This window comes from Melopsittacus undulatus, chromosome 3 (genome assembly GCF_012275295.1).
Source record: "Melopsittacus undulatus isolate bMelUnd1 chromosome 3, bMelUnd1.mat.Z, whole genome shotgun sequence".
Lineage (NCBI taxonomy): Eukaryota > Metazoa > Chordata > Aves > Psittaciformes > Psittaculidae > Melopsittacus > Melopsittacus undulatus.
Window position 1 is genome coordinate 76,110,214 of NC_047529.1, and position 12,862 is coordinate 76,123,075.

The window sequence follows — 12,862 nt, forward strand, 5'->3', positions numbered from 1 at the left end:
TGAACACTTCACCTTGCAGAATGCTACCTACAGGACCTAAACTAGAATTGATACTTAACTGTCTTGTTTCACAATACAACTGTCTTGTGTATTCTTATAGATGTCTCCATTGTTCTATCTTCCTCTTTTACCTCTATTTGGACTTCCATCATGAATTACTGTCCCACTTTTGATGCATTGGAGAGTTTTGCATGCAAACTTGCTCGCTTTTTTCACATGCAAATCTACTCGCACTTTTTTTCGTACGCAAACTTAACTCATTTTTGTTAGCTCTATATGCTTAACTGATTCCAAAAGGCATTTTCCTTTTGATGTACCTAACCTTGCAATTTTCCTCCACCACAGAGGAATGCATCAGAAAAAGAGAAACAAGTCAGCTTGCCTGGGTGGATTCCCCGAAAGAGCAAGGATTTCCTCAGTAGCTGAAGAGATTAACCAAACCCTCCATTCGACTGGCTGTTCGCTCCAGCTTCCTCCTGTCTCGTTTTTTGTTGTGTAAGCAGCTCCAACGTTCCACCTATATTCCACCCCACCCACCTCCCTTCAAGGAGCTTAATGTAACCTGAACATTACAGATATCATCCGAGGATCCTGAAAACTGACACATTAAAAGCAGCAGCAATTTTGGGTTGGTTTGTTTTTGTTTTGTTTTTTTTTTTAAATTAAGTCTGCCAAATCTAGCATATACAAAAAGATCCTGTGCTTGTATTCAAGAAGGAGAACAGTAAGGACAAACTCAGTTATCCATCTGGTGTAAATGGCACAGAAGTATTTGAAAAATATCTTGCAGATAAGAACAGAAACAGTTGGGTAAATGGGAAAATTGGACAAGACACACTAAGTGGAATAGAAATTCAACATTTGTAAAATAACTTATGTGCCAAACATGGAAATTATTCATTGATTTTTTTTTTCACCTTTACTAAGTATTTCTTCCCTTTTCTCTTATTATCTTAAATGTGAACTATTCTTTAAGTGACGAGATAGTCTCACCACAACAATGTTGCTAACATCTACCCTTCTCAGAGAGAATTACTTTTCACAGCTCTAGCAGTAAGGCACAAGTAAAAATAGTACTGTTAAATGTAGTGCTCAGTATCACATATGATCAGGTCTCAGAAACTAGCAGAACAACTCTGAACAGTAAGTTTGCTGCATTTGGTAATAAGTTTACATTTGCTTGAACAAACCCTTAACTGCTTTGCTAATATTTGCTTTGTATATTTATTACTTTTTAATGACTTTCTCACCGACATCTGGAGGAAATGTGAACTAATGGCTTGGCATTTTGTCTATGTTCTCAACACTTGTTACACAATTTACATATGTTTAAATGCCTGCATCATTAAAAAAGATCAATCACTTGGCACCAGAGATCATACTTCGAATAAATTTTGTGCACACAGAAGTTCTCACATTTCTCAGATTTTTATTTTCATACTTTTAAAAGAGAAGAAAAATAAATCTATATATCACCCTTTTCATTGTACATGACACTTCATTACTACGTTACTGCATGTCGTCACAGACATTACAAATGTGTACAACTGTCATCATTACATACTGGGTGCTAGGATAAAGGAGAAAAGTACCAGTCATGTTTTGAGTGTAGCAGTTTTTGACACTGAAAAATCCAGACTTTGACATTCCCTAGACCCAAGAGTGGCAAGTTTCCAGCACATCCAACTTCTGATTCTCAATGTGAGCCTCCTGACTAGTAAAATATTGGTACAAGTGATTAATCTCAAGCTTGAGCAAGGATGAGGCGTTGCCAATACCTGACCACTACTCTTAAACTTAGGCCATTTATGACAATCTTCTTTCTTCGTTTCTATGATTTGCTTTGGTTATGATCTTTATGCAACTATAATGATAACAAAAAATTGCACTACCTGAAAGCCTCCTTCACTGTTTCAAATTGAGAGGCATGGCGGATTGCTTCTTGTAGTTAGCAACTTGAACAAAGTAAAAAGGAACTAGAAGAATAACTCTGCACATCAAAAAGGCGGTTTCAGCTCGGTATACTTTGTTTTCATGCTTGTAGCAAACAACTTTAGGAACCACCTAGTGAAATATATACAGCCACAGAATCCCTCTTTCCCACAGCTCCTTCTGGCTCCTGTTGTCCCACAGCAGGCTGGACAGACAGAAACGGCTTTAAAATAAATACATAAATAGATAGATAGGTAGATAGACAGATAAAGCTACTCAGACCCCAAAGGGGAAAGATATACTAGTTCCAAGACCTCAGGTTCCCTTGTCCTCCTCACAGCTCTTTTCAGGTGTTTAGCTTTGCCCACTCCTCATCCCTCCTCTCAAATGCTGTTTGCAGCTGCCTTTGCCCAAATGGCAACCTAACCAGCAACAAAAAGCTGTCACAGTTCTCTATCACACTGACCTCACCATGGCTGTGCTTGACAACATCAATTTCAAATACTCCTTAAGAAGACAAGTTTCTTTTTTCTTCAATTTTATACTGACTTTATGACCTTCCCAAAATTAAAATATATAATTAGTCTCAGACCAAAAGCAAAGTCAAATGCAGGGAGCACACTTCATATTACAGCTGAAGAGAGACTTTTTTCTTCCATATCTTCGTTTCAAATTGGTTGATGACACAGAAGACTATCATTATTCCAGGGTTACTCATCCCTGCTGAATCTCTAGCTTCTGCAATACATATATATCTAATGATATACATACCACACACATGCAAAACACATTTTATACCCAATAAAGTTGCCAGTGTAGGAGAAACCAGAGATTAAAAGGAAACAAAACTACACTATCATTCCACATGGAAAAAGCAGTCCCATGCAGGACAAAAGCAAGGCAGAATAAACAGACATAACATTAAGAAAACCTGCTCTCCCAGTCCTCATGATATGTTGGCTCTGATGATAAATAGAGGACCTTCTATAAACCAATTAAATTCTAGTTAATTGCAAGTACATTTTTGGATATAGAATTAAAAATGAGTGCAATTTATCTCACTTTTGTCCTTATGCTCCTTGTGATCTTGTTCAATTTCAGAATTAACAGGAAATGCTAATCAGAAGCATAAAATACTCTCCCCCTTATTTCCTACCTCATATCTCTTTCATCTTATCTCACCCCTCTAGCTTTGAAATATCAGAACAGAACACACAAAATGCTGACAGATTAGAGAGGTTTGCTTGGTATGTTTACCTCTCACTACTGACAGTATATCAGCTACCCAACACTATAGAAATGTGCAAAAGTTTCTTATCTGCAAGCAATCTCTTCAGAGCTACAGGCATACCCATTGTTCTGCATGTCCTGTAATTTACAACTGGGTCCATCTTTCCTGTATTAGAAAAGTGAGCAACTGTACAGCTCAGCCAGACAATCCCTTTAATCTATAGTAATCCATAAATTTTGCTTGCTGTTTCTTTCCTGAAAGGCTAGTTTATGGCTAATCAATTGCCTGTCAGTTTTGGTGTTGGATGGGTTTTTTTTAGTGTGTTTGAGCACAACGTTCCTGCATAGGTATTATGAGCCTGCTTTTCTTTTGGTAAAAGAAAAATATTAACTTGAAAATGAGATTTCTTCCAGGAACCTTATTCCTGTTGTTGTTACCAACACCTGTAAAGTTTTCACATTTTAAATTTATTCACTGGACAGCATTTTATAGTTCATTTCTATTCCGCAGCTAATCTGCTTATTACTGCTACACAGAGGGGAGAAAATTACTTTTTGTGTATACAAAAATACAATCACTAATAACCAAGGTATTATGTCAGGGTTTTTCTTCCTTCATATTAAAACTTAACTGGTAGGTGCTGTGGGGTTTTTGTTTGGTTAGGGATCATACTAAATTTTACCTTTATATAGCTGTAAGCCAATAAAAACTATTCACTTTTGAGAGTAATGAGGGAAAACCTTCTCTCTGTCTCATTTCTGTGTACTATTAGCAGCACAATAGGGATACAGATGCAGAAATCCGCAGTGCTCTGAGGAACAGGTACCCTACAACCACATGCGGTTTTTATGAGGAGGAAATATAGAGGAAAAAAACCCCAACTTCATAAGTTACTTCCAAATGTATCAATAATGTCCTGTGGTTTACACTCACAAAAAAAAAAAAAAGAAAAAAAAGATATGTTAATACAGATGAACTCCTAAAGCAGGCTAGTGGTGTAGAAATACACAGACCTACCAGTAACATCTGAAGGGAAGACCACGCGTCAGACATATCATTTTAAAGCACAGATAGAAAACACCAGATAAATAAACATCTAAGCCATTTCAGAGCTGAAGATACTACATTCTAAAATCTCCTTCTGCAAATACCTTTACCAAAGAATCCTTTGAAGTGGAATGTCCATCTCCAGCAAGAAGTGTATCCAGAGAGCAAGATACTAATTCTCCAACGCAAGGTAAATCTCTGACCCACCACTACCCATGCTACAGCAACTCTTTAAAAAGCAGTTTAAAATATTGCTAAGAGCTCCCCTTACTGGTCTGCCTCCAAATTGTTCAGTCTTCGGTCCTGAGAATCTTTTTATAGGAAATAAAGACGGGTAAAATATTACTTGTATTCCACAAATTTTCATTAAAAAAAAACAAACAAACAAACAAAAAAACCAAAAAAAACTTTGCATCATATTTCTCTAAGATGCCCTATTTAAAAAATTTCTTATTAGTTGTTAAATCACAAGACCAAAGATAATGACTTAGTTTAGGAAGAATTTATTCTTCCATCATTATGAACTTCACCAATTTATTGAACCCTTAAGTTTGTGAAGTACATGTAAGACTTGCCAAAGCCTGAATTACAAAACAAACATTGACACCTAGTTCTGAAATATTGAGTAATACCTCATTTCACAGTAACCACCATCAGCTCTAATGCGACCATTTGTGGGATAATCAACAAGTCAGTGTGACAAAAGGATGAGAATCTGCTGTGGAACTGGGAACTGAAAAAGATTTATTATGAAATCTTACTGTTTCTTCAGTGGCCTACTGCCTGGTTGGGAGAGCAAAATATACCCCTCAACCTGTGTTGGTTTATTTACGCCGTGAGCGCCAAACATGCAACATGGCAGCAGCCATGGAAACTGAACAGCTGGGCCTCGGGATCTTTGAAACTGCGGGCAGAGAGGAGAAGGTCCAGAGAGAGGAACAGCCCAAACTGGAACCTTTCTATGTAGGGAGACATTCCTGGAGCCAGCTTCGGAAACTGCTCACAGACACGCGGAAGTATCACGGCTACATGATGGCAATAGCCCCTCACGACTTCACGTTTGTGAAGAAAAATTATCCTGAAGGACCTCATTCTGATAGGATCTACTATCTAGGCCATCTTGGACTATGGGATGTACTCTTGTGAAGAGGAGTTGCTGCAGGAGAGGAAGCGGATTGGCACCATAGGGATCGCCTCTTATGATCACCACCGGGAAAGCGACACCTTCCTGTTCCAGGCAGGGAGTGGAATTTATCATGTAAAAGATGGAGGCCCTCATGGATTCACTGTGAGTTGCTCATCCCTCCTCCTATCTCACTGCAGGACTTCTTTGCTCTGGCTTGGACTGAAAGCAAAAGAGCATGTGTTCAAGACCAGGTTGGATGAAGCCTTGGGTGATATGGTTTAGTGTGAGGTGTCCCTGCCCATGGCAGGGGGGTTGGAACTAGATGATCTTGAGGTCCTTTCCAATCCTAACTATTCTATGATTCCATGATTAAAGACTCGTTGGTTTTATAGAGAGAGATATATACACAATATATATAAGTAATATATATAAAAATAACATATATAACATTTTTAATATACGGTTTTTACAGCCCTACTTTAGGAAGCTCAACCTAGGGGCTGACTAAAACTGGACATTTTTATGGTGTTAAAAGGTTAAAATAAGTAATTTTAACAACAAAATGAAATACCATTATCTTAAATTCACCATAAACAATCTTGTTAATACATAAAATACATGTTGTCTATTTTGTTATTGAATACTTGAGATGGTCCTGCAGAGGTAACTTTGAGTAAGAATAGGCAAACTATTAACAAGCAAACTTAAAAAATAATCTGAGGCTTGAAAAAAAACCCCACCAAAAACCAAACCAAACAAGCAAAAGCAGACCCAAACACCAAAACCCACAAAACAGTTACATTTTCAATTAAAATTAGGTACTATTGATTATTTTAATAGGAAGCTGCGTTTTCAGTTTCCACCCCTCTTTTTCCATTTAACAAATGCCTTGATTGCATTGTCCAAATTCTTACCTGCTTTAGATCTCTCATCTTTCTGTCAGATATTATTCTCTAGCTTCTGTATTCGTGTTAATTAAAGTGGCATTTTGGAACCTGTTCAAAGTTACAGTAACTACCCAAGAGCAACTGTTTATATCACAAAACACAAACAAATGAACTTGAAAGCCTTTTTGGATGTAAGTTAAGTACCAAATAAGAAATTAAGTTAAAATAAGTGTCCTTTAGGTAATTAACCTACCATGCTCCTATAGTTAAGATACTTTGAATTTGGACTGAAAGCAAAAAGTGAAGCACCGGCTCAACCCATAGCAGTGAAAGCCCATCAAGATAAAATCTGCTGCTTCAATAAGATGCCATGAGGAATCTGTTATTTAAGCTCTTTTTTTGCTAATCAGGCAGGACCTGAGCAGTGTATACAGTCCCTGTACCAGGTAACAGCAAAAAAAGTGAACTTACTAGCTATGGATAGAAATGTTACATTAACATATATTCCAAATACAGTGAAAGCTGATGTCCTCACCATATCAACTTTATTAGTGATACATGTATATATTTAAACAGATTTCCTTAATCTTTTATTCTCAAAGCTTCCAGCCTTTAATAAAGATACTCATAACACAATGTTTCATTCCAAGCTCTGCTTATCAATAATACTTCACACCTAAATGAAAGCCAGAGAAAACATTTAAAATCTGTAAGTGTAAATATTAACTATCTCAGAGTGTCTTGATATTTTTAAAGCTAGTATCTGCTTTTCTCCCATCTGGGAAATACATATATACACACACACATATGTATGCATTTTAAAAAGCATAAAGCATGTAAAGTCTAGGATTATATACCTTCAAAAAGAAAAAAAACCCTGCAAAGAAACCAAACTACAAAGAACTCAGCTCCTTAGACCCCGTAAGGTGATACCAATTTGTTTATTTTATCTTTTGTTTATCTTTCCAGCTTAGAATCAGCTAGGCCTGGTTAGGTTGCAGGAGGGGTCGAAGCCTAATTAAGCACAATTAACTAGGAGAAAAAGACAAGAACTGTAAGAAATCTATCATAGGTTTAAAAGGAAAATCACAATAGAAGTGTAGCACTAGACATACTAAATAGAGGTAAGCTGCCCAGGCGTAATTCTAACATGACTTTTCAAATGCTGCCATATGAAAAGAGATGGAAGGATCAATTACCTTTCATCAAAATCTGGATGGAAAATAAGATCCCAAAGAAAAGATAATAAATAATAAATTGCATGAAGCTATCATGCCATGTAAAGACTACTGATTATGCGCCAAATAAGCATCCGATAATCTTCCATAAAATAACAGTTAAGAGGTCCATGTTAGACCAACATCAAGAAAAACGTAAGAAACAACACAGCATTACTAAAAGATTTCAGCTTTTTGTATCAAATGAAGATGCGTAGCTGCTTCTTGATATATGTGACCAAGGAAGCTTCCACTTGTAAAAGGAAGAAACAACTTGGACCAAACTCAATTGTTCTATACAGTCAGAGAGGAAGGATACCAGAAGCTAAATTCTACAGGACTATTTGCTCATCCCCATGAGCTTGAATATATGTAATTCAGCAGAACTTTGGAAAGCTTTCTGATTAAGAACATCTAATGAAACTTTCTCCTGAAACTTTCCTATTACTGGGGAAAACAAAAACCCCAAACAAGTACAACCAACAAACCAAAGCCACAAACTAATCTGATATCCACTGGACAAAGGAAAAAAAAGAAATGGTCTGAGTCAGTAGAAAACCCTGTTCCTTATAAAAGTCTATTTCACTTGTTTTTCCCAAAAAAATAAAAACATGGCATCTATCTGATGTACACGAGCAGCTCTGAAAACCAAGCTTCCATTTGAAGTAATATCCTAGAAGTCTTGCATTTGTAAATTATGACTTAAAGATCAAATAAATTTGGCTATTTTGAGTAGAAAGTAGGCTGAGATAAGGTAGTGTGTGTTATTCTGCTTGTTTCTGTAATCTGCATCTGCCATATTTGTAGACAGAAAACCTCACAGGTTTTATCATTATACACTAGCCAACTTACTAAATAAGCCAGGGTTTGGGATAGTAAGGTACAAATACAGCATAAAACAAACAAAAAAAGCCCACCAAAAAGCAACAACAACAAAAAAAAAAAAACCCAAACCAAAAAAACCCCTATGAAAATGTATGGCTTTCTCTTCACAGTAAAGTGCTATAGGGAATGCAGAACTAAGCTGAATTAAAAAAAAACACATACAACAAAAACCCACCACCACCAGAAAAAGAAAAAAAAATCAAAACCAGCTTTCTTCACAGCTAGACCAAGCAAGTCTTTATTTCCCCTTCCTGATCACATAGGCCTTTTGTGACTAAGTATCAGCTTCAGTGTAAAAATAGAAGCAATTATATCTAAAGGATTGGTCTCCCATTCTCCCATTTATTTTACCCCTTTAATTTGCTATTGTTGATATGCAAGTAATCGGTTTAAAATTAAAATGGGATGATCTGGGTTAATGGATTTTTTTGTCTCTACCTCCTCATATGCCTCCCTCCCCTCCAAACTCCTAGAGTCCCACCACCACTCTCCAAACCCAGAAGAAAACAGAAAGCGTAGCCTCAGTAGAAGCAGGCAAGTAGCATGGGGCATTTATAAAATGTTGGGGAGGTGGGGGGGACAGAAAACAAAAAAACCAACAAAACAAACAAACAGCTTTCACCAACTTTAATTTTGGTGTATAAACCCTACTAAGTTAAAGCACTGACTATGGCTCCATCTTATGGAGATGTTCCATCAAATATAGAGTATACTTTAACAGACATTCTTCAAATTATTTCAATTCCACAGGAATGTAATATGTCAGGGATGTTCTTGCAGCATTCCAGTACAGAAACACTACTCTAACTTTTGGCTCATACCACCTTGCAAGATAAAAAAAAAAAAAAGGAAAAAACAGGGAGCATGCATCAAAAATTCGCTAGTCAAGTTCTCAAGTGTATCATTTTAAGGATTTTAATAAAGATACCACAATTTTTTCAAACTTATAAATACAATTCAAGAGTGTGTCTATGAAAATGATCCACTTTCTAGAGTACCCACTCCCATGTGGAACTTAGTAACCACAGTGCATTTATTAAAACAGCAACAATCCAAGCTATTGAAATTCATTATTCCAAAACTTGCAGTTATCTCATTTCTCTAGACTTTCTACTTCTGAGTAATAGGAAAAGAGTTCTGGTCCATTAACTCGCCCACTCTCTCCTGGAGGAAGTTAACCAACTCAGCTAATACAAAGACGTGAGTTTCATCCAGGTCCTGTATGATGAACTTCTTTCCCAATGCATTTGACTCATCCAAGTAGAGCAGAAACTGCTTCATTGCTGGGTCGCTGTAGAGACAAACACAAGTCATATCCCACCTCACTGTAGCAAGATAGAGTTAAAAACCAACAGAAAAACCACCATGTGAAAACACTACCAAATTCTGATGGGAAATCAATATTAATTTCAAGAACCGCTTACAACTTAAAGTTTATGAAGCCTTTGAAAAAGTTGTTTATTTCACAGTAGTAAATGCTTGGGTTACCTTAAAGATAAATAGATAAAGTCAAATAAGTACATGCTGCTTGATTAGCAGAGTGCATCCCTATGCTGTTTAAGTAACTTAAAAAAAAAACCCAAAACCAACCAAACAACAAACCAAACCAACACTTAAGTAAGGCAAGTTTGAACTTGTATTTTTATCTTCAGTAATAGAACCATAAACCCATGTTTTCTTAAAGCATATTTTTGTTTAAGAACAAACAAAACCCAGGGGAACACTGATCCCACTCAAAGTGGTACAGCATAGAGAAAAAATAGTAATGTATGCATGAATTGTACATTTATCACATAGTGACCAAAAAGTCTCTTTTTTATGATGTTACCTCCTAAATTAAATTTACAAGTTCAGAAGAAAATATTTTGGAAGTATGGATATTGCAGGTAACTGGAACAGCTCCATTATACTAAACTGCTAGTTAAAGTGGTTTCTTGATCTACCAAAATTTGGACATGTTCAGGCAATATCATTCCAATACTCTTTTACAAACTAGGAAAAGCATGTTCTTTGGTAAAACTTAGTATTTAAATGCAACAACTGCTGAAGAATATGTGCAAGAAATACAAGAAACTGGAATCAGGTAGCTCTGAACACTTCAAAATTATGAACACAGTTGTTTTGGCAACACAATAATTCTTAAATCTTTAAAGAACTCCTCTTCAAATCTTTCCTTTTAAGCACAATATTACATGCCCCTTTGGATGGGTGCAAGGAGGTTTAATTTTTGCTTGTTTCACTCTGCTGTATTTCAGTGACTCACATCAGTAGCAATAGCTTTTGTCCTAGCTAGGCGGTATGCAGAGAATGGTTTTCACACAATCAACATACAGAGCTGTAATCACTGCCAATAGGTCTATGTCACAGCAGAAACACTGATCTCATTACAGTACTTGAAGATTATGATCCCTGATATAGTGCCTTCAGAAAAGCACCAACATAGAAAAATACCTGCACAACATTTCACTATTTTATTTTCATTATTTACACATTCAGAAGTGGGTTGGTTTGATTTTTTTTTTCACTGCCTGTCCATTTGGTATCTTAAACATCCTCAGAAAACTGGGTTGTAAAAAACTTGTGTCTGAAGTGTAAAGAAGAGGACAGATTTATAGTAATTCTTCATCTTCTCCCTGGATTAAATTTTGTGCCAAATCATAGGCCACCCTTATGCAAAAGTGGGGAGAAAACAAACAAAACCAAACCAAGGGCTAGCAAACCCACCCCAAAGGTCAGCTTCCCAGGCAGCTGTTGAAAACATCTGATGGCATAACAAATGCTACAGATTTGTTATGAGACAGAATGATCAAGTTCCATGCTAATACTAAGTGGCACATGGCCACAGAGCTGAATAAAAACACACAGATCTTTAGGTATGTGTAAAATAAACACATAAGTACAAAACAAAACATTTTGCTAACATCTTGAGATTTTAGAACTTCTTGCCTTGTCATTCAAGAATTCTGAACTCTGAGCATCTTTATATAATCAGCTGTAGGCAGGCAATTTTTTTTGTGCTTCAGAGGTTTATTAATATACTAGCATGAAGCCAAACTTGAGTAGACAAGCTTTTTATTATAGCAGTTTTGAACTGCTCACACATAGCCATCAGACATTCAGGCTTCAGCTGGCTAATGTCCAGTCAGCTCAGAATATAGATATTGCAAGATTACAATTTTATGCAGGCAGATCACAAGAGGTCCAAGGTTCTTCTGCTTTTGTGCAGTTACAAGTGTACAGCAGAAATGTTATATAATGCTATACAATGATTCTACAAATTCTGACTTATGCTTCTTTCTACTTTGAAGGTAATTAGTCATCCAATTCTTAGTCATGTTTACTGCATATACATGGAAAGCTTACTTTCATAAACTAAAAGTGTTTGAGTATGATCTACAAACAGGACACCATATCAGCCTTGCTGGGATTTGGACTGGAGTTGATGAAAAAAAAAAGACAGAAAAGAAAGGACAAAAGATTATCCCATCTCCCTCTAGAGCCAGTAAAGAAACACACTGTTCATTAACAGCAACACAACCCCCCCTATATTATTTGTAAGCAATATAATGAACAAGAGGGTACATCTAATGGTTAAGCATAAATGGAAAACAATATCTTGAAAAGAAAAAAGGAGTTTAGAATTAGCATTACCTACAACTGCCTCTTCTTCCCCCAAAGGCCTCACTTTTCTCATATGTGCTTACTCAGCATCACCCCTTCTCACCATAACTCCCTTTTTCTGGTCCAGACTCTTAAGTTACATAGAACATTTTCAGCTCTAAAGAAAAAAGTAGACTTTGACACAACAAGAGACAGTACGTGCTGTTACTAACCATTCAACCAGCACACCTTTCAGAACATTCACCATCTTCCCAGTTTTCTCACAAACGCTGAAAGAGGTAACAAGCACAACTCTTGCTCTGGGCTTCCCAGGTAAACGAAGAATAAATCTGAAAGCAAAGGAAACAACGCCTTGGTTGAACTCGGCGATCCTTTATAAGTCACCTCCCCAGGACCTGCGCTGCCCGGCGACCACGCAAAGCGGCAGAGGCCTGGAGTAGCGCGCAGGGACAGGCCGGGGTACCAAACCCAGCGCAGGCTGGAAACCGAGCTGTGAAAATTAAAGGCCTTCCCTTTTCCCTTCACTCCTAGAAGCAATCCCGGCACTTCTGCCCCCCCACCATCACCTCCAGCAGCTGGGGCCAACCACCGGCCGCGGCCTTGCAGAACGCGGCCTTAGCGAAGGGAAGCAAGGCCCAACGCACACCTAGAAATGCCAGGGACTTCTCCCAGCCGGCAGGTTTTGCCGCTTCTCAGGGAAAATGCTCGCTTGCTCGCTCCCGCCCACCCTTCACCTTTCCCTCCGCCGCTGCCGCCGACCGCTTCCCTGACGACGGAAACTGCACACCTAACTGCCACCAACAACCGCCACCGTCACCGTCACCACTATACCATGCGCATGCGCAACCTTCCCCTCCGGAGCCTGCGCTCCCGGCAGCGCCTTCTCATTGGTCAGGCTGCTTGAAGCGCGTGACGT

At 37.7% G+C, this 12,862-nt stretch overlaps 1 protein-coding gene across 3 annotated transcripts; it reads right to left on the reverse strand.

The window, feature by feature from the left end:
• Positions 1-9,222: 9,222 nt before the first annotated feature.
• Positions 9,223-12,796, reverse strand: GTF2H5 (general transcription factor IIH subunit 5). 3 transcript variants are annotated; one of them, XM_031049851.2, is made up of 3 exons: positions 12,778-12,796; positions 12,159-12,275; positions 9,223-9,616 (listed from the first exon to the last, which is right to left on the reverse strand). In XM_031049851.2, exons 2-3 carry the CDS (start codon positions 12,191-12,193, stop codon positions 9,436-9,438), a joined length of 216 nt encoding a protein of 71 aa, XP_030905711.1. In that variant the 5' UTR covers positions 12,194-12,275; positions 12,778-12,796; the 3' UTR covers positions 9,223-9,435. The 3 variants fall into 3 exon arrangements, with proteins under 3 accessions (XP_030905711.1, XP_005150116.1, XP_005150115.1); XM_005150059.3 differs by having other exon boundaries at positions 12,734-12,789; XM_005150058.3 differs by lacking the exon at positions 12,778-12,796 and adding an exon at positions 12,681-12,771.
• Between the last annotated feature and the right edge of the window lie 66 nt (positions 12,797-12,862).

What these genes read in the sequence shown, in the direction of transcription:
- GTF2H5 (XM_031049851.2), bottom strand. Translation starts at nt 12,193, where the DNA reads ATGGTGAATGTTCTGAAAGGTGTGCTGGTTGAATG. An exon ending in AAAGGTGTGCTGGTTGAATG is followed by an intron (nt 9,617 to 12,158) that starts GTTAGTAACAGC and finishes TTGTCTCTACAG; the next exon opens with CGACCCAGCAATGAAGCAGT.